Source organism: Ranitomeya imitator, chromosome 4 (assembly GCF_032444005.1).
Source record: "Ranitomeya imitator isolate aRanImi1 chromosome 4, aRanImi1.pri, whole genome shotgun sequence".
Classification (NCBI taxonomy): Eukaryota; Metazoa; Chordata; class Amphibia; order Anura; family Dendrobatidae; genus Ranitomeya; species Ranitomeya imitator.
In genome coordinates, this window is record NC_091285.1 from 585,552,113 (window position 1) to 585,575,501 (window position 23,389).

At 47.1% G+C, this 23,389-nt stretch overlaps 2 protein-coding genes across 4 annotated transcripts in view; one reads left to right on the forward strand and one right to left on the reverse strand.

Annotated features, from left to right (window-relative positions):
- Positions 1 to 4,765: 4,765 nt before the first annotated feature.
- On the reverse strand, positions 4,766 to 14,582 carry MTHFS (methenyltetrahydrofolate synthetase). 2 transcript variants are annotated; one of them, XM_069766483.1, is made up of 3 exons: positions 14,394 to 14,582; positions 6,609 to 6,870; positions 4,766 to 5,146 (listed from the first exon to the last, which is right to left on the reverse strand). In XM_069766483.1, exons 1-3 carry the CDS (start codon positions 14,472 to 14,474, stop codon positions 4,905 to 4,907), a joined length of 585 nt encoding a protein of 194 aa, XP_069622584.1. In that variant the 5' UTR covers positions 14,475 to 14,582; the 3' UTR covers positions 4,766 to 4,904. The 2 variants fall into 2 exon arrangements, with proteins under 2 accessions (XP_069622584.1, XP_069622583.1); XM_069766482.1 differs by lacking the exon at positions 14,394 to 14,582 and adding an exon at positions 13,846 to 13,976.
- The window catches only part of ZFAND6 (zinc finger AN1-type containing 6), a 33,023-nt gene continuing 24,080 nt past the window's right edge, over positions 14,447 to 23,389 (forward strand). For both annotated transcript variants that reach the window (XM_069766480.1, XM_069766481.1), the window contains exon 1: positions 14,447 to 14,584. The gene's annotated coding sequence lies outside the window, so the exon portion shown is untranslated. The remainder of the gene's footprint in view (positions 14,585 to 23,389) is intronic.

Here is a 23,389-nt window from a genome sequence, read left to right on the forward strand (position 1 = left end):
ATATCTGTTTGTGCAGGTAACTATTACTGTGCAGAATTATTAGGCAACTTAATAAAAACCAAATATATTCCCATCTCACTTGTTTATTTTCACCAGGTAAACCAATATAACTGCACAAAATTTAGAAATAAACATTTCTAACATGCAAAAACAAACCCCCCAAAAAATAGTGACCAATATAGCCACCTTTCTTTATGATGACACTCCGCAGCCTCCATCCATAGATTCTGTCAGTTGCTTGATCTGTTTACGAACAACATTGGGTGCAGCAGCCACCACAGCCTCCCAGACACTGTTCCGAGAGGTGGACTGTTTTCCCTCCCTGCTTGAAGAAGTCGTCTTCCAGAAACTGGCAGTAGGTCTGGGTGTTGAGCTTCACTTCATCCTCAACCCGAAAAGGTCCCTCAAGTTCATCTTTGATGATCCCAGCCCATACAGCACCCCACCTCCACCTTGCTGGCGTCTGAGTCAGAGTGGAGCTTTCTGCTCTTTACTGATCCAGCATCTGGCCCATCAAGAGTCACTCATTTCATCAGTCCATAAAACCTTTGAAAAGTCAGTCAAGATATTTCTTGGCCCAGTCTTGACGTTTTATCTTACGTTTCTTGTACAAAGGTGGTCGTTTTTCAGGCTTCCTTACCTTGGCCATGTCCCTGAGTATTGCACACCTTGTGCTTTTTGTTACTCCAATAACATTGCAGCTCTGAAATATGGCAAAACTGGTGGCAAATGGCATCTTGGCAGCTTCACGCTTGATTTTCCTCAATTCATGGTCAGTTATTTTGCGCCTTTTTTGCCCAACACGCTTCTTGCGACCCTGTTGGCTATTTGCCATGAAACGCTTGATTGTTCGGTGATCGCGCTTCAAAAGTTTGGCAATTTCAAGACTGCTGCATCCCTCTGCAAGTCATCTCACAATTTTGGACTTTTCAGAGCCCGTCAAATCTCTCTTCTCACCCATTTTGCCAAAGGAAAGGAAGCTGCCTAATAATTAAGCACACATTATATAGGGTTTTGAGGTCATTAGACAACACCCCCCCCCGTCATTACAGAGATGCACATCACCTGATTTACTTAATTGGTAGTTGGCTCTCAAGCCTGAACAGCTTGGAGTAGGACAACATGTATAAAAAGTATCATGTGATCAAAATACAACTTGCCTAATAATTCTGCACACAGTGTATAGAAAGATCTCAAGCCTGGAGGCAGAGTAGGGCTCTGTTTGTGTCCTTTCAGGGCCACAGGAAGGGACGTGGTGTCACAAAAGCTACCTTATCCCGGTGGATTAGAGAGGCTATCGGCTTGGGTTATTCGTCAAAAGGCGAAAATCCTCCGGAGGGCGTAAAAGCACATACTGCGCGAGCAATGGCATCCTCCTGGGTGGAGAAAGCAGACATGCCAATTGATTTAATATGTAAGGCTGCAACTTGGTCAACACCTTCCACCTTTTACAACCATTATAGACTCGATCTATCTACATCTTCTGACTTGGCTTTTGGTAGAGCTGTCCTTAGCACAGTAATCCTACCCAGGTGATGGTTCTCTGAAAGTCTCTCATGTGGGTGCTGTTGTGGCGAAGGGTAATAAGCCGGATTTCTTACTGGTAATGCTCTTTTAATGAGTCCACGACAGCACCCATTCACTACCTTCCCTAATCGTACACAGGTTCTTCCTTTTAAGCTCACAAATAATGGCTGTATAGAGTGTTTTAAGACATTTATATTTGCTGATATGAATTGAACTAAAACCTTGCGTTTCCTCTTGCACTCTGAAACCTAAACTGAGGAGGAGAGGGGGACCGCCTCCTTTTATTCTGTAGGTTTCCTGTTCCTATGGGCGGATCCCTCTCTCTCATGTGGGTGCTGTCGTGGACTCATTAAAAGAGCATTACCGGTAAGTAATCCAGCTTATCCCACTCTTTAATATGGACATAGTATTATTCTAATTTTTTACCATATTGATCGTATAAATTTGCTCTACCTGCCACCACTATGGTGTATATATAAAACTTATTTGCTCATCTGTCACTCTGCCATGTGAACCCTTTTTTGAATTTTATGTAATATTTTTGCTATTTTACCTTCATATTTATATCAGTAAAAATGTACCATTTTATTGGGTTCTTTGTACTTCTGTCTTCTTTGATTCTATTTGTTTATACTGTAGATTAAACAGTAACATCAATTTAGCTATACTTTTTACTATTGCTTAGACTCAGAGCATGGTCTAAGAGGATTCTGTCAGTGCAGCACTCACAGATATAATGCACTGCAATACTGGTGCATTGCAATACATTATACCAGAGATAAAACTAATAAAATTTAAAGTCCCATAAAAGGAATAAGTAAAAAAAAAAAGTAAAAAACGAAACAAAATCGTAAAAATTGGAAAAATATTTAAAAAATGTTAACCATTAAAATAGGTATAGTTCTGTAAAAAAAAAAAAATACACACAATTGGAATCTCACCTTTCACACTTTTTATACCCTTCGCCTTCAGAGAATGCTGTAAAAAAATAAACAAAAAACATGGCAAAAAACAATGCTTTTTCATCATTCTGCTGAACAAGAAATGGAATAAAATGCGATCAAAAAGTCTAAAGTATCGCAAATATAAACGATTTTCCTGAAAAAGTCATCTTGTCCAGCAAAACAAGCAGCAATACAGCTTTGTCACGGGAGAAATAAAAAATGTATAGCTCGCAGAATATAACTATGCAAAAACAATTATTTTTTCTGGCTATTAACCAGTTAAATCCCACTTTCAACCACTGACAGCGGCATTTACAATGCGCCGGCCAGAAATACGTAATTCATTCTGCCCATCAGAGCCCGTCACATGATCGCTGGGCGCCGCTGAGTTGTCATGACCGCCAATGCTCTGCTGATGACCCCCTGCCCGTCATTACGAGACTCCTGTGGAACGACAGCTTGTGGCCGGCATTCATAGAAGATTGTGATTTTTGCTATACATAATAAAGCTGAAGCCCTATGTGTAGCACAAGCAATCGGACAACCACAGCTTCAAGTCTCCTAAGGTGACTATTAAATACAGTAAAAAGTGAGGGAAAAAAAAGTAAAAAAACTGACATGTTAAAATCACCCCCTTTTGCTCTATTAAAAATAAAACAAAAAATAATACATATTTGGAATAAATGACTTCATAAAACTCTGATCTAACAAAATATAAAATAATTTGATCGGTAAACATCGTAATGAAAAAAAAATAAAACAAACAGAATTACGTTTTGTTTTTTTTATCACCACAACTTTGCAATAAGAGGCGATCAAAACATCATGTCTACCCCAAAATGGTATCAATAAAAACATCAGCTCAGGTCATAAAAAATAAGCTGTCACCCAGCTGCATGTCCTGAAAAATGAAAATGTTATAAGTCTCAGAAAATAGCGACAAAAGCTACATTTTTTTTCTTCTTACAATTTTTTTTTATTTAACCACTTAAATAAAAAAAAAAAAAACAATATACGTTTGGTATCTTTGTACTCATACTGACCTGGAGAATTATATTGCCTGGTCAGTTTTACCATACAGTGAAAAATCTAAAAAAACAATTGTGGAGTTGCACTTTTTCAACATACTTGTATTTTTTTTTATCCCCGCTTTCCAGTGCATCAGAGTATAAAATGAATGGTGTCATTCAAAAGTACAAGTCATCCTGCAGAAAAAGAAGCCCTCATATAGCTATGTGGATGGAAAAATAAAAAAGTTATGGCTCTTGGTATAAGGGGAAGAAAAAAGGAAAGCGCAAAATCGCAAGGTCATAAAGGGGTTAAAAACCGCAAACGACAACAAAACCACATGTGCAATTTTCATCACCAGCTACAGAGGTTATCCAAAACTATATTACTGATGACCTATCCATCAATTTTAGATCAAAGGGGGTCCAATATCTGTCACTGCCATCAATTAGCTATGCCGGCTCCAGCAGCGAGGGGATGCATACAGGGCAGAGCTGTACAGCACAGCGCCATACACGATGTAGTGGTCATTCCTGGGTACTGCAGATCAGCCCCCATTCAGTTCTATAGGACCAGCACATCTCCTGGCTGCTGCTAGGTACTACAGATCAGCTCCCACTTGGATAGGAGCTCACCTGCAGAATCCACTGAATCTTGTATAGGACTGTGCTGCTTCGGCTATGTACATAATTTACTGCGAAAGCAGATAACATCTTATCGCTGGGGTGCGAGGTTTTGGACCCCCATCAACCTATTGATGATGTATTCCTTGGCGCTATAGAGTTTAAGTCCTCTTTTCCTCTGAAGAGGCAATTTGCATATTATATTTCCCAGAGGAGCATTGCATGGCGAATAAGCCTCCTTACCTTGACAAGCCAGAGCTGGTATGTCACTCTCCATAAGGAGAAACGATACCCCTTAGACCCCAGTCCAGAGCCTCTCACCTAGCCAAATCAGTTCTCATGCTTCGCACTGACGAGGGCCAACAGCCCGAAACACCGTGTCTGCGAATTGAGATACTGATTTGGCTTTTATCCTAAGTCATATTGCACGACTCGTTAAAGAGTTGATTGTGACTTGTAGGATCGCTACTTCCAACAGGTGGCGCTATAGAGTCAAGTCCTCTTTTTCCCTGAAGAGGCAATTTGCATATTCCTTGGAGATGTCATCAATGCTTCAGTCCTGGACAACCACCTATGCAAATAACATCACATTTTGAGCCACTCATGCAGGAATAAAGTATTCACAACCTTATCCCCATACTAGAAATGAGGAGACAATGAGGATTTTGAGAATATGAAACATCGCTTTATTCTCTTAGTAAATGACATTGAACGATCTTCACATAAAGACGAAGGAATATTTAAGTATAAGACGCTGTCATGATGGGAACATTCTCCACTTGCGGCAGAGAACATTGGGCAGTCATTTCTTGAGCATCTCCAGGTCTCCAGCAGAGAGAACTTCATCTATTGCAAAATCAGATTCTGTTACCGGGATGGAGTCGCAAATCTGTTCTTGAAATGCCAGAGCGATCGTGTGTGGTTTGTCCGAAAGGTGCCGGCTGTAGCGCGCTAAGAAAGTGTCATAATATCCTTTACCCCTCCCCAGGCGGTGACCTTCCGAGTCAAATCCGAGTCCTGGCACAAGCACAAGATCCAATCCGCCTGTAATAATTTGATTGCATGTAAACAGTCGCTGCACATTTTACATTATTTAACACTGTAACTTTGGTTGTTATCAAGTGTTTCTCGCCATTAGTCTCTCCCTATAAGCTGAGTGGAATGAGACAGCTTGCTAAGGGTGAACTATGAAGGGTGAATAGCAGGCAGGGAGGGGACTGGTTTATACACAGATCTATGCTGCATGGACAGGGGGGAAGGAAGAAGGTTATAGAAAAGTAGGAAAGCACATGAAATGGAAACTACAGGATAGAAGCTGTGATATGAGCTACAGCCTGGATACACACGGATCTCGCATCCAGCCTGTATTACCGGTAGAGACACTCACACAAGGGAAACATTTAAAATTTGGATCGGGCTGCAAACTGCAGATTAGGGGGTCTAAAAATTAATGAAATAATGAAGGATGCAATGGACAAACCTATGTAAAAATTAAATTTTCCCATGTAAAAAATGTCCAGTCTTTTAGATGCATTGTAATAGTGTAATCTTTCACACTAGTGACATTCCCGCTGTTGTAAAACTACAACTCAGAGCAGGGAACTGCAGTTTTGTCACAGGCGGAGTGCTATGGATTGAAGACCATTGCTTTAAACTAATGGCATGTGATTTTTGCACCACATACAAGTACAGTACTTAATGAATGGAGTAAAGCTGCGCATGTTCCATTCAAATGGGTACAGAACCTCAGGATTACTAGGAATCCCACCGATCAAGGCAGGCCCCCAAAACTTCCTGCTTGTGCAGGTGAGAAGAACAGGAGGACGGGATACCCCTCTTTGAGTGATTATGAGGAAACCCCCCATTGATCAAACATTTATCCTGTATCCTGTAAACAGGCGAAGAATGTGTAGGCATTAGTGATGAGCGAATATACTCGTGACCCGAGATTTCCCGAGCACGCTCGGGGGTCCTGAGTATTTTTTAATGCTTGGAGATTTAGTTTTTCTTGCTGCAGCTGAATGATTTACATCTCTTAGCCAGCTTGATTACATGTGGGGATTCCCTAGCAGCCAGGCAACCCCCACATGTACTTATGCTGGCTAGCAGATGGAAATCATTCAGCTGCAGCTAGAAAAACTAAATCTCCGAGCACTAAAAAATACTCGGAGGACCCCCGAGCGTGCTCGAGAAATCTCGAGTAACGAGTATATTCAATCATCACTAGTAGGCATCTGTTGCTGCGGCCAGGCTTCTCATGCCTATGATTGGGAGCTTTCACCATCATCTCGGTGGATGAGATGGGAACTCCCATTTAAATGCATCCATTTCCCCATTTTCTTCATAAAGGTCGCACATATCAGCTATTAGAATAGAAATTAAAAAAAAACATTTCTCCATTGGGGTCTCAATCTTGTTTTGATTAAGTTATGAAATAGTGGATTCCTTTAACTTAAATATGATTTTGGCAGAATGACAAAAGAAAACTTTTCAGAGGTTTTCTCACCAGTGGCCAATGCCTCCTCTCTGTAGTCTTCCTGTCCGGGCTGCCGTATATTCCATGTGGTTACTGGCAACAGGTTGATTTCCTCCATTGAGCTGAGCCTCACCATATCCATGTGTGCGCTGCGAGGCTGGTAGCGTGGAATGAAACACAGTTTGCCTTGATGAAATATATCTCGTATGATGTCTCCAGTCTGAACCTCATCGGCCATATTCAGAAATACAGCAATGCGCTGAGCTGTCTGGTAACGGTGGTGAGAGAGCAGCTGCAAGAATATTTCATTATGAGAAATCTTGCACCTTACAAAATGTAGAGTATAAGAACTATGACTGTATTTCAATCTCCAAATCATATCCTCATCTCAGTGACTGTATATAACTAGGAAACGTGGGACCCAGGAGGGGGAGCAGAAACATGGACATCATGGCGTATTTTTACAATAGAGTATATTAGTAAGCTCAATGATAATATTATTCATCATACAATAATGTTTCAGCTTTTTTTTTTAATACAGAACAGTCTCAATGCCATCTGTCTGTCCCTCACTTCATACTTACCTAGCAGAAGTACATTAATAAAATGTAAAGCATGGGCGGCAATAAAACTGCAGGATCGGACTACCCAAGTTACGGTTGCAGGCCTTTACAATGGAAACATAAACCTGGTTATCAGACACAGGTACAAAACAAAAAGTTGCTTTGTTTCACAAGAAAATAAATGGCTGCGAAGATGGACACCCCCTTTAAAATGTTGGACAGTCACGCCCTGATGAAGATCGACTTTCTGGCTGCAGCAAGTGGAACTCATTTTATAATCAGATTGACCTGACATTAGAGGGGTGGTCCGAAACTAAAATGTATTTTAATCCTAAATGTCTATTTAATGTCATAATCTAATCTCTTTTCTAATATACTTTAAAGGGGTATTCCCATGTCCAAGACCCTATCCCAATATGTAGTAGGTGTAATAATAATAATATCAACAAATACCTCCGAATAGAAATGTAGTCTAGTTTTTCTGATTCGCTATGTCTATTTCCTCATGTGCGGGCATTGCAGGACCTTAGGTGTCCATTGTTCCAAAAACTAGCAACTAGCTGCCACTATATCAGTGGTCATAACCATGGACACCTGAGGTCCTGCAATGCCTGCACATGAGGAATGACATAGCGAATCACAAAAACTATACATTTCTAATTGGAGGTATTTACTAATATTATTAGACCTACTACATATTGGGATAGGACCTTGCTGATGGGAAAACCCCTTTAATTAAAGAGCACCTAGCATCCCTTCACTACGTTTGTTTGTTTTTTACCATCTTCCTCTTTGATGCGGATTCATTTGAGAACCTCCAGTGCATGCTGGGATACTCGAACAAGTTGTCAACAGGGGGTAGAGGCTGCGGTCATCGCCGGTGGTAGAGGCTGCGGTCATCGCCGGGGGCAGCGGCTGCGGTCATCGCTGGGGGTAGAGGCTGCGGTCATCGCCGGTGGTAGAGGCTGCGGTCATCGCTGGGGGTAGAGGCTGCGGTCATCGCTGGGGGTAGAGGCTGCGGTCATCGCCGGTGGTAGAGGCTGCGGTCATCGCCGGGGGCAGCGGCTGCGGTCATCGCCGGGGGCAGCCTCTGTCCCCATCCTGCACTCTTATAAGAGTAGATGGGGAGGTAGCATGCATGATCGACCACCGCTCCACTCACATAGGGGTCTGCAGAGGCTCTTGGGACTGGTTGGACCTGCAGCGGAAGTTATCGCAAACTTGAAACTCTAAGTTTAACAGAAAATCCATCAGTGGCTTAGTTCTGATGGTAGGGCTTGTAACGCCTTTACCTGTCTTCTTCTGAGATCCTCCTTCCAGCCGATTTAGGACCTCAGAACTCATCAAAGACGCAGGGAGACAAAAGCCAAACAGGCAAAAGTTTTAATGAAAGTCAATTGCAAAAATTATTTTTTTGGGCCCTTTTGCACCCAGATGTAGTAGACTGAGTGTCCGCCTTCAGTGGGCACCACAGAGCACGATGTCCGCTCTGCTGGCATTATTATAGTCTATGGCCCCATCGGCACATACGACCAAATCCTGTTTTGCAGCCAAACCGTAACCCCCGACGGGACCACCTAACAGGTACTGAAGCACCCTAATGCATTGTGCTTCAGTACCCTCACAAAATGTCGCCTGCCAGCCCCCACACCTGTACTGGCTATGTAGCACCCTCACAAAATGTCGCCTGCCAGCCCCCACACCTGTACTGGCTATGTAGCACCCTCACAAAATGTCACCTGCCAGCCCTCACACCTGTACTGGCTATGTAGCACCCTCACAAAATGTCACCTGCCAGCCCCCACACCTGTACTGGCTATGTAGCACCCTCACAAAATGTCGCCTGCCAGCCCCCACACCTGTACTGGCTATGTAGTACCCTCACAAAATGTCACCTGCCAGCCCCCACACCTGTACTGGCTATGTAGTCCCCTCACAAAATGTCACCTGCCAGCCCCCACACCTGTACTGGCTATGTAGTACCCTCACAAAATGTCGCCTGCCAGCCCCCACACCTGTACTGGCTATGTAGTACCCTCACAAAATGTCGCCTGCCAGCCCCCACACCTGTACTGGCTATGTAGCACCCTCACAAAATGTCGCCTGCCAGCCCCCACACCTGTACTGGCTATGTAGCACCCTCACAAAATGTCGCCTGCCAGCCCCCACACCTGTACTGGCTATGTAGTACCCTCACAAAATGTCGCCTGCCAGCCCCCACACCTTTACTGGCTATGTAGTACCCTCACAAAATGTCGCCTGCCAGCCCCCACACCTGTACTGACTATGTAGCACCCTCACAAAATGTCACTTGCCAGCCCCCACACCTGCACTGGCTATGTAGTACCCTCACAAAATGTCGCCTGCCAGCCCCCACACCTGTACTGGCTATGTAGTACCCTCACAAAATGTCGCCTGCCAGCCCCCACACCTGTACTGACTATGTAGCACCCTCACAAAATGTCACCTGCCAGCCCCCACACCTGTACTGACTATGTAGCACCCTCACAAAATGTCACTTGCCAGCCCCCACACCTGTACTGGCTATGTAGTACCCTCACAAAATGTCGCCTGCCAGCCCCCACACCTGTACTGGCTATGTAGTACCCTCACAAAATGTCGCCTGCCAGCCCCCACACCTGTACTGGCTATGTAGCACCCTCACAAAATGTCACCTGCCAGCCCCCACACCTGTACTGACTATGTAGCACCCTCACAAAATGTCACTTGCCAGCCCCCACACCTGTACTGGCTATGTAGTACCCTCACAAAATGTCGCCTGCCAGCCCCCACACCTGTACTGGCTATGTAGTACCCTCACAAAATGTCGCCTGCCAGCCCCCACACCTGTACTGGCTATGTAGCACCCTCACAAAATGTCGCCTGCCAGCCCCCACACCTGTACTGGCTATGTAGCACCCTCACAAAATGTCGCCTGCCAGCCCCCACACCTGTACTGGCTATGTAGTACCCTCACAAAATGTCGCCTGCCAGCCCCCACACCTGTACTGGCTATGTAGTACCCTCACAAAATGTCGCCTGCCAGCCCCCACACCTGTACTGGCTATGTAGTACCCTCACAAAATGTCGCCTGCCAGCCCCCACACCTGTACTGGCTATGTAGTACCCTCACAAAATGTCGCCTGCCAGCCCCCACACCTGTACTGGCTATGTAGTACCCTCACAAAATGTCGCCTGCCAGCCCCCACACCTGTACTGGCTATGTAGTACCCTCACAAAATGTCACCTGCCAGCCCCCACACCTGTACTGGCTATGTAGTACCCTCACAAAATGTCACCTGCCAGCCCCCACACCTGTACTGGCTATGTAGTACCCTCACAAAATGTCGCCTGCCAGCCCCCACACCTGTACTGGCTATGTAGTACCCTCACAAAATGTCACCTGCCAGCCCCCACACCTGTACTGGCTATGTAGTACCCTCACAAAATGTAACCTGCCAGCCCCCACACCTGTACTGGCTATGTAGTACCCTCACAAAATGTCGCCTGCCAGCCCCCACACCTGTACTGGCTATGTAGTACCCTCACAAAATGTCGCCTGCCAGCCCCCACACCTGTACTGACTATGTAGTACCCTCACAAAATGTAACCTGCCAGCCCCCACACCTGTACTGGCTATGTAGCACCCTCACAAAATGTCGCCTGCCAGCCCCCACACCTGTACTGGCTATGTAGTCCCCTCACAAAATGTCACCTGCCAGCCCTCACACCTGTACTGGCTATGTAGTCCCCTCACAAAATGTCACCTGCCAGCCCCCACACCTGTACTGGCTATGTAGTACCCTCACAAAATGTCGCCTGCCAGCCCCCACACCTGTACTGGCTATGTAGCACCCTCACAAAATGTCGCCTGCCAGCCCCCACACCTGTACTGGCTATGTAGTACCCTCACAAAATGTCGCCTGCCAGCCCCCACACCTTTACTGGCTATGTAGTACCCTCACAAAATGTCGCCTGCCAGCCCCCACACCTGTACTGACTATGTAGCACCCTCACAAAATGTCACTTGCCAGCCCCCACACCTGCACTGGCTATGTAGTACCCTCACAAAATGTCGCCTGCCAGCCCCCACACCTGTACTGGCTATGTAGTACCCTCACAAAATGTAACCTGCCAGCCCCCACACCTGTACTGGCTATGTAGTACCCTCACAAAATGTCGCCTGCCAGCCCCCACACCTGTACTGGCTATGTAGTACCCTCACAAAATGTCGCCTGCCAGCCCCCACACCTGTACTGGCTATGTAGTACCCTCACAAAATGTCACCTGCCAGCCCCCACACCTGTACTGGCTATGTAGTACCCTCACAAAATGTAACCTGCCAGCCCCCACACCTGTACTGGCTATGTAGTACCCTCACAAAATGTCGCCTGCCAGCCCCCACACCTGTACTGGCTATGTAGTACCCTCACAAAATGTCGCCTGCCAGCCCCCACACCTGTACTGACTATGTAGTACCCTCACAAAATGTCGCCTGCCAGCCCCCACACCTGTACTGACTATGTAGTACCCTCACAAAATGTAACCTGCCAGCCCCCACACCTGTACTGGCTATGTAGCACCCTCACAAAATGTCGCCTGCCAGCCCCCACACCTGTACTGGCTATGTAGTCCCCTCACAAAATGTCACCTGCCAGCCCCCACACCTGTACTGGCTATGTAGTCCCCTCACAAAATGTCACCTGCCAGCCCCCACACCTGTACTGGCTATGTAGTACCCTCACAAAATGTCGCCTGCCAGCCCCCACACCTGTACTGGCTATGTAGCACCCTCACAAAATGTCGCCTGCCAGCCCCCACACCTGTACTGGCTATGTAGTACCCTCACAAAATGTCGCCTGCCAGCCCCCACACCTTTACTGGCTATGTAGTACCCTCACAAAATGTCGCCTGCCAGCCCCCACACCTGTACTGACTATGTAGCACCCTCACAAAATGTCACTTGCCAGCCCCCACACCTGCACTGGCTATGTAGTACCCTCACAAAATGTCGCCTGCCAGCCCCCACACCTGTACTGGCTATGTAGTACCCTCACAAAATGTCGCCTGCCAGCCCCCACACCTGTACTGACTATGTAGCACCCTCACAAAATGTCACCTGCCAGCCCCCACACCTGTACTGACTATGTAGCACCCTCACAAAATGTCACTTGCCAGCCCCCACACCTGTACTGGCTATGTAGTACCCTCACAAAATGTCGCCTGCCAGCCCCCACACCTGTACTGGCTATGTAGTACCCTCACAAAATGTCGCCTGCCAGCCCCCACACCTGTACTGGCTATGTAGCACCCTCACAAAATGTCACCTGCCAGCCCCCACACCTGTACTGACTATGTAGCACCCTCACAAAATGTCACTTGCCAGCCCCCACACCTGTACTGGCTATGTAGTACCCTCACAAAATGTCGCCTGCCAGCCCCCACACCTGTACTGGCTATGTAGTACCCTCACAAAATGTCGCCTGCCAGCCCCCACACCTGTACTGGCTATGTAGCACCCTCACAAAATGTCGCCTGCCAGCCCCCACACCTGTACTGGCTATGTAGCACCCTCACAAAATGTCGCCTGCCAGCCCCCACACCTGTACTGGCTATGTAGTACCCTCACAAAATGTCGCCTGCCAGCCCCCACACCTGTACTGGCTATGTAGTACCCTCACAAAATGTCGCCTGCCAGCCCCCACACCTGTACTGGCTATGTAGTACCCTCACAAAATGTCGCCTGCCAGCCCCCACACCTGTACTGGCTATGTAGTACCCTCACAAAATGTCGCCTGCCAGCCCCCACACCTGTACTGGCTATGTAGTACCCTCACAAAATGTCACCTGCCAGCCCCCACACCTGTACTGGCTATGTAGTACCCTCACAAAATGTCACCTGCCAGCCCCCACACCTGTACTGGCTATGTAGTACCCTCACAAAATGTCGCCTGCCAGCCCCCACACCTGTACTGGCTATGTAGTACCCTCACAAAATGTCACCTGCCAGCCCCCACACCTGTACTGGCTATGTAGTACCCTCACAAAATGTAACCTGCCAGCCCCCACACCTGTACTGGCTATGTAGTACCCTCACAAAATGTCGCCTGCCAGCCCCCACACCTGTACTGGCTATGTAGTACCCTCACAAAATGTCGCCTGCCAGCCCCCACACCTGTACTGACTATGTAGTACCCTCACAAAATGTAACCTGCCAGCCCCCACACCTGTACTGGCTATGTAGCACCCTCACAAAATGTCGCCTGCCAGCCCCCACACCTGTACTGGCTATGTAGTCCCCTCACAAAATGTCACCTGCCAGCCCCCACACCTGTACTGGCTATGTAGTACCCTCACAAAATGTCACCTGCCAGCCCCCACACCTGTACTGGCTATGTAGTCCCCTCACAAAATGTCACCTGCCAGCCCCCACACCTGTACTGGCTATGTGCACCTTCACACGGGGCCTAAGCCTTATCCGAGCCTGCTAATAGTAATAGCAGAGAAGTTGCCCATAGCAACCAATCAGGTTACTGTTCACATTCTCTAAAACAGCATGATAAATATGAGCTGTAATCTGATTGGTTGTTACGAACAACTTTTTTTTTCCTTCAAAAAACTTTATTAACACGTCCCCCCTCTTATTGGCTGCACAAGAGACGTGTTACCCCCACACTGCACAGTGTTGTGCTGTGGCCACACACCTTCCGAGTCACCGCCTGGGACTGCTCAAGCTTCTCTAGCTCGCTTAGGGCTGCTAGCTTTTGCTTCAACTGAGCCCTGAGCGCCCGCTTAGCGGCTTGTATCGACGCCATCTTGGCATGAATGAGGATAAAAGAGAAAAACACTACGTTTCAGTCCTGTTTACCCGGCTCCTCCCACGGCTTAGAGGGCAGTGACCCTAGTAGGTGGTCAGGGCTGACGCGCTACGAAACAGAGTCTGTAGCCTCCAGCTGCCGTGGAAACTACACTTCCCGGCATGCCATCGTCTGGCAAGGCATGCTGGGAGCGGCAGCATCAGGAGCAGCTGATAGAACCCCCACTGCCGCACAACACACGACGTTCTATCTCCATGACGTCATGCAGTCACAGAACGTCACACACTGTAGGCCAATCACCAGTGGGAAACACCCAGGTGGAGGCGGAGAGGAGCGACCAGCGCCGGAAGTGGAAGGAAAACCGGAAATGTGAAAGAAGGAAGTGACTGACACCGGTAGCGCTTCTCCCCGTAACCCAGTCCTGTCCGCCTTACGTAACGGGAGTCCAACAGGCGACAAACACCCGGCGCCGGCGGCTGGAGACACACGGGCGGGAGTCCAGGGACGCGACCCATCGCTGTAGGCCTCCAGCGGCTTCTCCTCCGGTCACGTTGATCGAGCGCTCACCGGGACTGTCTGCCCAGGGGTCCCCCCTCCCATACTCGGACCCCGGCCTGCGTGTGAGGTGAGTGCATGCCCCCCGGCCGCATCATTGTGACGGGGACTACAAGTCACACAAGAGCCCGGCGGCCTCCGGTGTTCTGCTCCCCAGAGGCTCCACCGTCTCCAGCCACGGGGAGCAGCGCTGGGTGCCAGGGAGGCTCTTCTCACCTGACCTAGTACCAGTCACTCCTTGTGCCCGGGGTGGGTGGTGCAATATGTGCCGGGACACTGTGTCCTGTGATCAGCGGCCAAGGCGTGACGTCACTAGTATATTAATGGCACGTGGAACCGGGAGGGACGGCGCTCTTATTATAGGAAAATCATCTTACAAAGGTGCTCTGGGCAGCAGGGAGCGGAACGTTATCGCAGACTTATCATTTATGGATGTGTGGTGTAAAGAGGGAGGAAAACCAGCTTTATCAGATGGTGTCGCCCCCTGGCCCCCGCGCCGTCGCCCCCTGGCCCCCGCGCCGTCGCCCCCTGGCCCCCGCGCCGTCGCCCCCTGGCCCCCGCGCCGTCGCCCCCTGGCCCCCGCGCCGTCGCCCCCTGGCCCCCGCGCCGTCGCCCCCTGGCCCCCGCGCCGTCGCCCCCTGGCCCCCGCGCCGTCGCCCCCTGGCCCCCGCGCCGTCGCCCCCTGGCCCCCGCGCCGTCGCCCCCTGGCCCCCGCGCCGTCGCCCCCTGGCCCCCGCGCCGTCGCCCCCTGGCCCCCGCGCCGTCGCCCCCTGGCCCCCGCGCGCGCTCCCCATTTGTTGTGATTTATCGTGCTGTGCAACCATGCAATAGTGCTCCTACATTTGTTTCCTTTGACTATACGAATCAGCAATACCCTTTTGTTTTTATTTTGATCCCAGTATTGGGGTATGTGCACACTCTTTTTTTACTTGCAGTTTTTGTAGCTTATGTTCAGGTTTTGCTAATAAAATACAAACTCCCTCAGGGTGCAGACATGCTTCGAGGCCAGTCCTGGCCATTTTCAGGCTTTTCCAGTCTATTTTGTTAGCCTGTATCGTACAGTGTTCGGATTCGGCGCTGCTTGCCACTTGGAGCCGACGTCACTTGACTTCACTAGTGCAATTTTCAGCCAAATGCCGACATCTTGTCTTGTTCCATCATGATACAGTCACTGCCTGGCCTGGGAGCGCCCTTAACCCCACCATAACAGCAACCCTGGCATCTTCGTGTAAGGATGATTAGAGACTCCCCTTGTCACCTCCTTAGGCCCCTGCAACGTGAAGTATTTATTATTACATTATTCGTCTGGCATTGTTAATCCTGAAACAAGAAATGGTAGAAACACTGTTTTTTTTTTCTTAGATCTGTAAATTAACTCATTTTGGCTTCACCATAATTGTGTAAAAATGAAACTCAAAAAATCCATTGCCCCTCTTGAATTGATGGCATAACAAAATACAAAAGAAACAAGCTGTCGTATGGCTGAAAGTTCTGGCTTTTGGCAGATATGGATGAAAAGTGGCTGGGATAGAAGGGGTTACATATTTCCAGTAAACCAGGTATTAGTGGGAAGTGTGGAGACTTGGAAACATCTGAAGGTAATGCTGGATCAGCTCGTTTCTGGGACATCTGATGATTTGCTCACCGTGCGGTGGTGACTATCGGAACAGGGGGGTTTCTGTGTTGTCCAGTGCTGGCCGTACATGTAATTATGATGGATTTGTCTGGTTCTGTTAAGTGCACATATAGATAAGATGTACATAGTGTTTCAGGACCTGTCTTTCCTGTATACATACGTTTTGTCTGAGACCCCTTTGCACAAAGTTGCTTCCCATGTGTCTTCTTTAGATCCCATTGTTTATCATTGTAATCCCTATGATGCTGCGGTGTCCATGGAAACTGTCATTATTGCAGGATGTGTGGCTCACAGCTGATTTGTCGCCTGCGTCCTCTTACATTTGCTTTGTGTGCATTAAGACCTAAGGGAAAAGTGACAGCTTAGATGTTGCAACAGTTTTTAGAAGGTGTTTTTTTTTTCTATTTATTTTGCGGTAGTCCTTCTTTAGGGTATTGTTTGCCATATAGCGCTGTATTCTCCCCTACAATCAGTGCTTGACTATATTCTATAGATAGAACTTTGTGCCTCTGCGAGAAGGTAAAGTCACACGAAAGTACAGTGTAGGTCCAGAAGCTTCTATGGCTGCTGTACGTTGCTTTCTTCTGGTTGGCCTATGGACCATATTGCCCATCCTCAGGGTTAGTGACTTGTCTGGTAGTGGGGATCCCTTCATTTACAGGAACAGAGCGGTGGTGTCACATGCACACAATGCCTTGTATGCAGTGCTCAGCTGTCGGTCAGTCATGTGGCCAGTGATGGAAGATCTAGTGTGTGGTGTGACCCTCCAAACAAAGGAGATGGGATACATTGTGATCAGTGGGGTCTGAGCCAGCATACATTGCCGCCAGTCTTGAGGATATATTAAATAGAGGTTTGAGAAATGCCATTCTCATAATATGGCTCAGACGCATATGTGTTTTCTCTGACGTGCCAAGGTTGCCCCCAGTCTTGGCCATTAGGTGATGTTTTCTCCTATGAGAATTAAATGATGCAGAATTACTACAAGCCGTCATGTGGCTGACCCTGGGGTGAGGACAATGACTGGCCATAGCAATCAATGAAAACATTTTAATAATGTAGGTGTCATGTGTAATTACTATAACACTCCATGACTTAAACATTTTGGGAGTGTGTTAATCTAAATAAAGGTAATGACTAATAGTCACTCTTTTTATATCTCCTGGTATTTCCTCCACCGCATACTTTGTAAAGGAGGATGATCTGGAAGTTTCGGATTTGACAAGATTGTATAGTAGTCACCATGATAAAAATGAACCCTAGAAGTTTAGGCTGCCCCTTGGCTCCTGGGACATGAGCATCTCAGGAGAAAGCTGCGGCACATATAGTCGGCTCTGTGACCGCGCAGCAGCTGCCTGCGATACCGCGGCCTTACACGTAAAGCTGGCTCGCGGCACACAATGTGCTGGCTTATACAGTAGACAGCTGTTCGGAAGCGCACACAGAGCTGGCAATTGTTCCCAGTTGTCGGGGCTTCTCCCCACACTGGTGGATTGCCCAGCTCTGGTGAAGGCATGTACCTGTACTAGCCTTCCCACAGAGATCTGCCCTGCTGAGGAACACACACTGCTATGTCACCCTGGAAGGTCAATACTACAATGGTGCCCAAAATGCTTAATAAATTTATGTCCACCTCGTCCTTAACAATTTGTGTTATTAGCAAATTCTGTGTTTGTGTGTCTGCATATGTGTTTATGTACAGTGGGGAAAATAAGTGTTTGATACACTGCTGAGTTTGCAAGTTTTCCCACCTACAAAGAATGGAGAGGTCTGTAATTTTTATCGTAGGTACACTTCAACTGTGAGAGACAGAATCTTAAAAAAAAAAAAAAACCCCACAGAAAATCACATTATTTTTACATGATTATTTAGCATCTTATTGCATGAAATAAGTATTTGATACAATAGAGAAAAAGAACTTAAAGGGAACCTGTTGCCAGAAATGACGGTGTTAACCTGCAGGTTAATAGCGCTATGATGCTGTCTGGTGCCTGCACGCAGCCGAACGCAGGAGTGAATAAATGATCTTTATTCTCCCCGCCAGCATTCGGTATTCAGTCACAGGGGCGGGGAAGCGCCTGTTCAGTCACCACTCAGAGTATACGGAGCAGCCGCTGTAACTGCCCTCGACCCTGACTGACACTCAGTCTATATCGCGACCGGCCGTCAGTCAGAGTCGGAGGCATGGCTACAGCAACTGCTAGAGCAGTGACTGAACTGGCCATGCCCCTAAGACTGAATACCGAATGCTGGAGGGGAGAATAAAGATCATTTTCTCCCCATTCCATTTGGCTGCGTGCAGTCGCCGAACAGCATCACAAGGCTGTTAGCCTGCAGATGAACCACATATTTGCAGGTTAATAGCGTTATTTCTGGTGACAGGTTCCCTTTAATATTTGTTACAGATGTTTCCTGTAGTTCTTGACCAGGTTTGCACGCACCAGGGTTTTGGACCATTCCTCCATACAGATCTTCTCCAGATCTTTCAGGTTTCAGGGCTGTCGCTGGGCAGCATTGAGTTTCAGAGCCCTCCAAAGATTATCTATTGGGTTCAGGTCTGGAGACAGGCTAGGCCACTCTAGGACCTTGAAATGCTTCTTACAGAGCCACTTCTTAGTTGCCCTGGTTGCATGTTTCGGGTCATTGTCATGCTGGAAGACCCAGCCCGGACCCATCTTCGGGCGCTTACTGAGGGAAGGAGGTTGTTTGCCATGACCTCATCCATCCTCCCTTCAGTATAGTGCAGTTGTCCTGTCCCGTTTGCAGAAAAGCACCCCAAAGTATGTTTCCCTCACGATGCGTCATGGTTGTGAGGGTGTTCTTTTTGATACCAAAAAGTTCTATTTTGGTCTTTTCTGACAATACGATCTTCTCCCATGCCTCCTCTTTATCATTCGGATAGTCATTGATGAACTTCAAACAGGCCTGGACATGTGCTGGCGTGAGCAGGGGGACCTTGCGTGCCCTGCAGGGTTTTCATCCATGACTGCATAGTGTGTTACTAACGGTAATGTTTGAGACTGTGGCCTCAGTTCTCTTCAGGTCATTGACCAAGTCCTCGTGTAGTTCTGGGCTGATTTCTGACCTTTCTCAGAGTCATCCTTGCCCAGCAAGGTTTCTAATAATTGCGCCAATAGTTGTTACTTTCTCACCAAGCTGCTTGCCTATTGTCCTGTAGCCCATCCTAGACTTGAGCAGGTCTGCAATTTTGTCCCTGGTGTCCTTAGACAGCTCTTTGGTCTTGGGCATGGTGGAGAGGTTGGAGTGTGATTGTGTGTGGACAGGTGTCTTTTTTATACAGGTAATAAGTTCAAACAGGTGTAATTAATACCGTTAATGAGTAGTGATGAGCAAGTGTACTCATTGCTCGGGGGTCTCCGAGTATTAGTGTTCGAGAAATAAACGGTAGTTTTTGTTGACGCAACTGCATGATTTACAGCTGTTAGCCAGCCTGAATACATGTGGGGGTTGCTTGGTTGCTAGGGAATCCCCACATGTAATCAAGCTGTCTACAGCTGCAGCCAGGAAAACTAAATCTCCGAGCAGTCATATATACTCAGAGACCACCTGAGCAAGGAGTACACTCCCTCATCACTAGTAATGAGTGCAGAGTATGAGGCCTTCAAAAGGTCTGTGAGAGCCAGAATTCTTAGTTGATAGGTGATCAAATACTTAACTAATAGCAAAGCCACAAAAGAGAACTAAAAATTCCTCCAAAAACTCAAAAAATACAGCAGAAAAAAAGGGCAGCACTGCTTACCTGCCCAGGTTTCTGAACAAATGCACTACAGGGTGCAGCCAGCCCATATAGCAAAGATATTGCAAAACACTGGTGCAAAATACTAAATAGACAGCCACTCACCACCTAGCCATTCATGGAGGGGGTGACTGCTTAGTGTACATTTGCACAATAAAGGCCTATATAGGGCTCCGTTCACATGCAGGTAATGCATAGTGTCGGGTTCTCAGCCTATTAGTCACGCCCATACTATTTAATTAGGCGGGCCGGCCAGCGCTCTCTCTATGCATCCCACATGAACACCCCTGTACACAAGACCCAATGTGCTGGGCTGGGCTGCACCCTGAAAAATAAAGTGCACAAAACACATATAATATGTGAGGTATTGGTCGATATTTTGGCCTAGATACACGAGCTCACAACCCCACGACATGGGTCCCCAGACACTATACAGTTCCCGCATGTGAACAGCGCCCTATACGATGCTGCCTTTCTGCTGAATTTTTGGAGGATTTTCAGTTCTCTTTTGTGGCTTTGCTATTAGTTGAGTGTTAGGACTTGCAAGCGTGGGGACCCTTGCCTTTGGGTTGTGAGCTCGTGTATCTAGGCCAAAATATCGACCAATACCTCACACATTTATATGTATTTTGTGCCCTTTATTTTTCAGGGTGCAGCCCAGCTCAGCACATTGGGTCTTGTGTACAGGGGTGTTCATGTGGGATGCATATAGAGAGCGCTGGCCGGCCCGCCTAATTACCGTAAATAGTATGGGCATGAATAATAGGCTGAGAACCCAACACTATGCATTACCTGCATGTGAACAGAGCCCTGTACGGGCCTTTATTGTGCAAATGTACACCCCCTCCATGAATGGCTAGGGGGTGAGTGGCTGTCTATTTAGTACCTGTGTTTTGCAACATCTTTTCTATGTGGGCTGGCTGCACCCTGTAGTGCATTTGTTCAGAGACCTGGGCAGGTAAGCAGTGCTGCCCTTTTTTTTTTGTCCTGCTGTATTTGTGATCAAATACTTATTCCATTCAATAAAATGCACATTAATTATGTAAAAATCATACAATGTGATTTTCTGTTTTAGATTCTGTTTCTAACAGGTAAAGTGTACCTACGATTTAAATTACAGACCTCTCCATTCTTTGTAGGTGGGAAAACCTGCAATGTTGTCAGTGTATCAAACACTGGTATTGCCCCCCTGTGTGTTTGTATATACAGGGGCAGGCACACACATAATAATGTAACAGATGAGGCGCAGGGTTTTAGTACTGGGCCAGTAGAAATATTGTGGGGATGCTGGTGGCGTAGGTAAGTGTACATAGATGCAGTGCCATGGAAAAGTATTTGCCCTATTCACTTTTTTTTCTTCCATATTTAAGGTATTTTTTTTTATCTTAAATTATTAAACCCTAAACATACGCATGTGCCTCAGATGGCTGCTCTCTGTCAGTCTGGGTGGGGGATGGGGTGTAGACCCTCTGACTTATCATCCCAGTGTCCCCTCATTCCTGGATAGCATTTTACAGTGCTTTTTCTATCAGTCTGCAGCATTTCCGGGTAAAACTTGCATGTGTGCAGTAAGAGCCGTTCTGTGCTCCACGCTGCCCGTGGTTAGACCAGCATGAATCCGCTAACGTCGGTGTAACATGGCGATAGAATACTCTGAGCGGCCTCCCAAGTGCTGACCTTGTGACAAATGTGCATTGTTCTATAGATGTAATATGTACACAGGACTGTGGGAAAAATGCTGCAAAAATAAGAATGTTTCCTTGAAGACAAATGTTGGTCAGTCCAAATATTGATTTTTCTTGAGATTTCTCTTTGGTTAATTGATAAGAATAAACTATTAACTTTTCTGTTTTGGAAATCCATTCTTACACTGCAGCATTCTTTTTCCGCCCCTGACTAAAACGTTTGCACAGTACCTGCTTTCTGTGTGTATAAATATACCGTATATATTCCTGTTTGTTTTGGTTTTTTTTGTGACCTTGTGACTATTGATGAGCGAGTATACTCGTTACTCTGGTTTCCCCGAACATGCTGGGGTGGTCTCCGAGCATTTGTGAGCGCTCGGAGATTTCGTTTTCATCGCCCCAGCCTCATGATTTGCGGGCGTTAGACAAGCTGAATACATGCGGGGATTCCCTAACAAACAGGCAACCCCCACATGTATTCAGGCTATCAGCCGCAAATCCTGCAGCTCGATCAGTGGAGAAGCATATACCACTGGAATCTGTGGACGCGGCAGAACCGAACATTCATAATGGTTTTCAGACTTAATGAAGCGGCGGCGGTAAGAGGGAGAAATGGACTCCTATTCAGGCAGCCGTAGCAGTCCGTACACACTGAATGCTCCGTGATAACTCCCTGTCACATCCATTTACAGCCCGCTCTGCACACACACCTCACAGTAAGCTGTCAGTCATTTTCTGGGGAGTGATTACAGTGCTCACTGTGACGATTGTTGACAGCTACAGCTCCCTGCACTGCCCCAATGACTGGGAGTGAGCGGCTGCAGGGAGAACATAAGCTCATTTTCTCCCTGTGGCCACTCAGCGAGCCAGATATGATTTAAAGTCTTTTTACCTTCTGATTTTCACAATTTACCTGCAAATATAGTGATAATTTTATCCCACTAAACACCCATTTTAAATGAAATGAATATAAACTAAAGGGAGTTTCAGCATATGCACGAGCCCCCCGCATGCCACTCCTATCCTGCTCCAGTGGTATATTCGATTATACAGGTCCTTCTCAAAAAATTAGCATATAGTGTTAAATTTCATTATTTACCATAATGTAATGATTACAATTAAACTTTCATATATTATAGATTCATTATCCACCAACTGAAATTTGTCAGGTCTTTTATTGTTTTAATACTGATGATTTTGGCATACAACTCCTGATAACCCAAAAAACCTGTCTCAATAAATTAGCATATCAAGAAAAGGTTCTCTAAACGACCTATTACCCTAATCTTCTGAATCAACTAATTAACTCTAAACACATGCAAAAGATACCTGAGGCTTTTATAAACTCCCTGCCTGGTTCATTACTCAAAACCCCCATCATGGGTAAGACTAGCGACCTGACAGATGTCAAGAAGGCCATCATTGACACCCTCAAGCAAGAGGGTAAGACCCAGAAAGAAATTTCTCAACAAATAGGCTGTTCCCAGAGTGCTGTATCAAGGCACCTCAATGGTAAGTCTGTTGGAAGGAAACAATGTGGCAGAAAACGCTGTACAACGAGAAGAGGAGACCGGACCCTGAGGAAGATTGTGGAGAAGGACCGATTCCAGACCTTGGGGAACCTGAGGAAGCAGTGGACTGAGTCTGGTGTGGAAACATCCAGAGCCACCGTGCACAGGCGTGTGCAGGAAATGGGCTACAGGTGCCGCATTCCCCAGGTAAAGCCACTTTTGAACCATAAACAGCGGCAGAGGCGCCTGACCTGGGCTACAGAGAAGCAGCACTGGACTGTTGCTA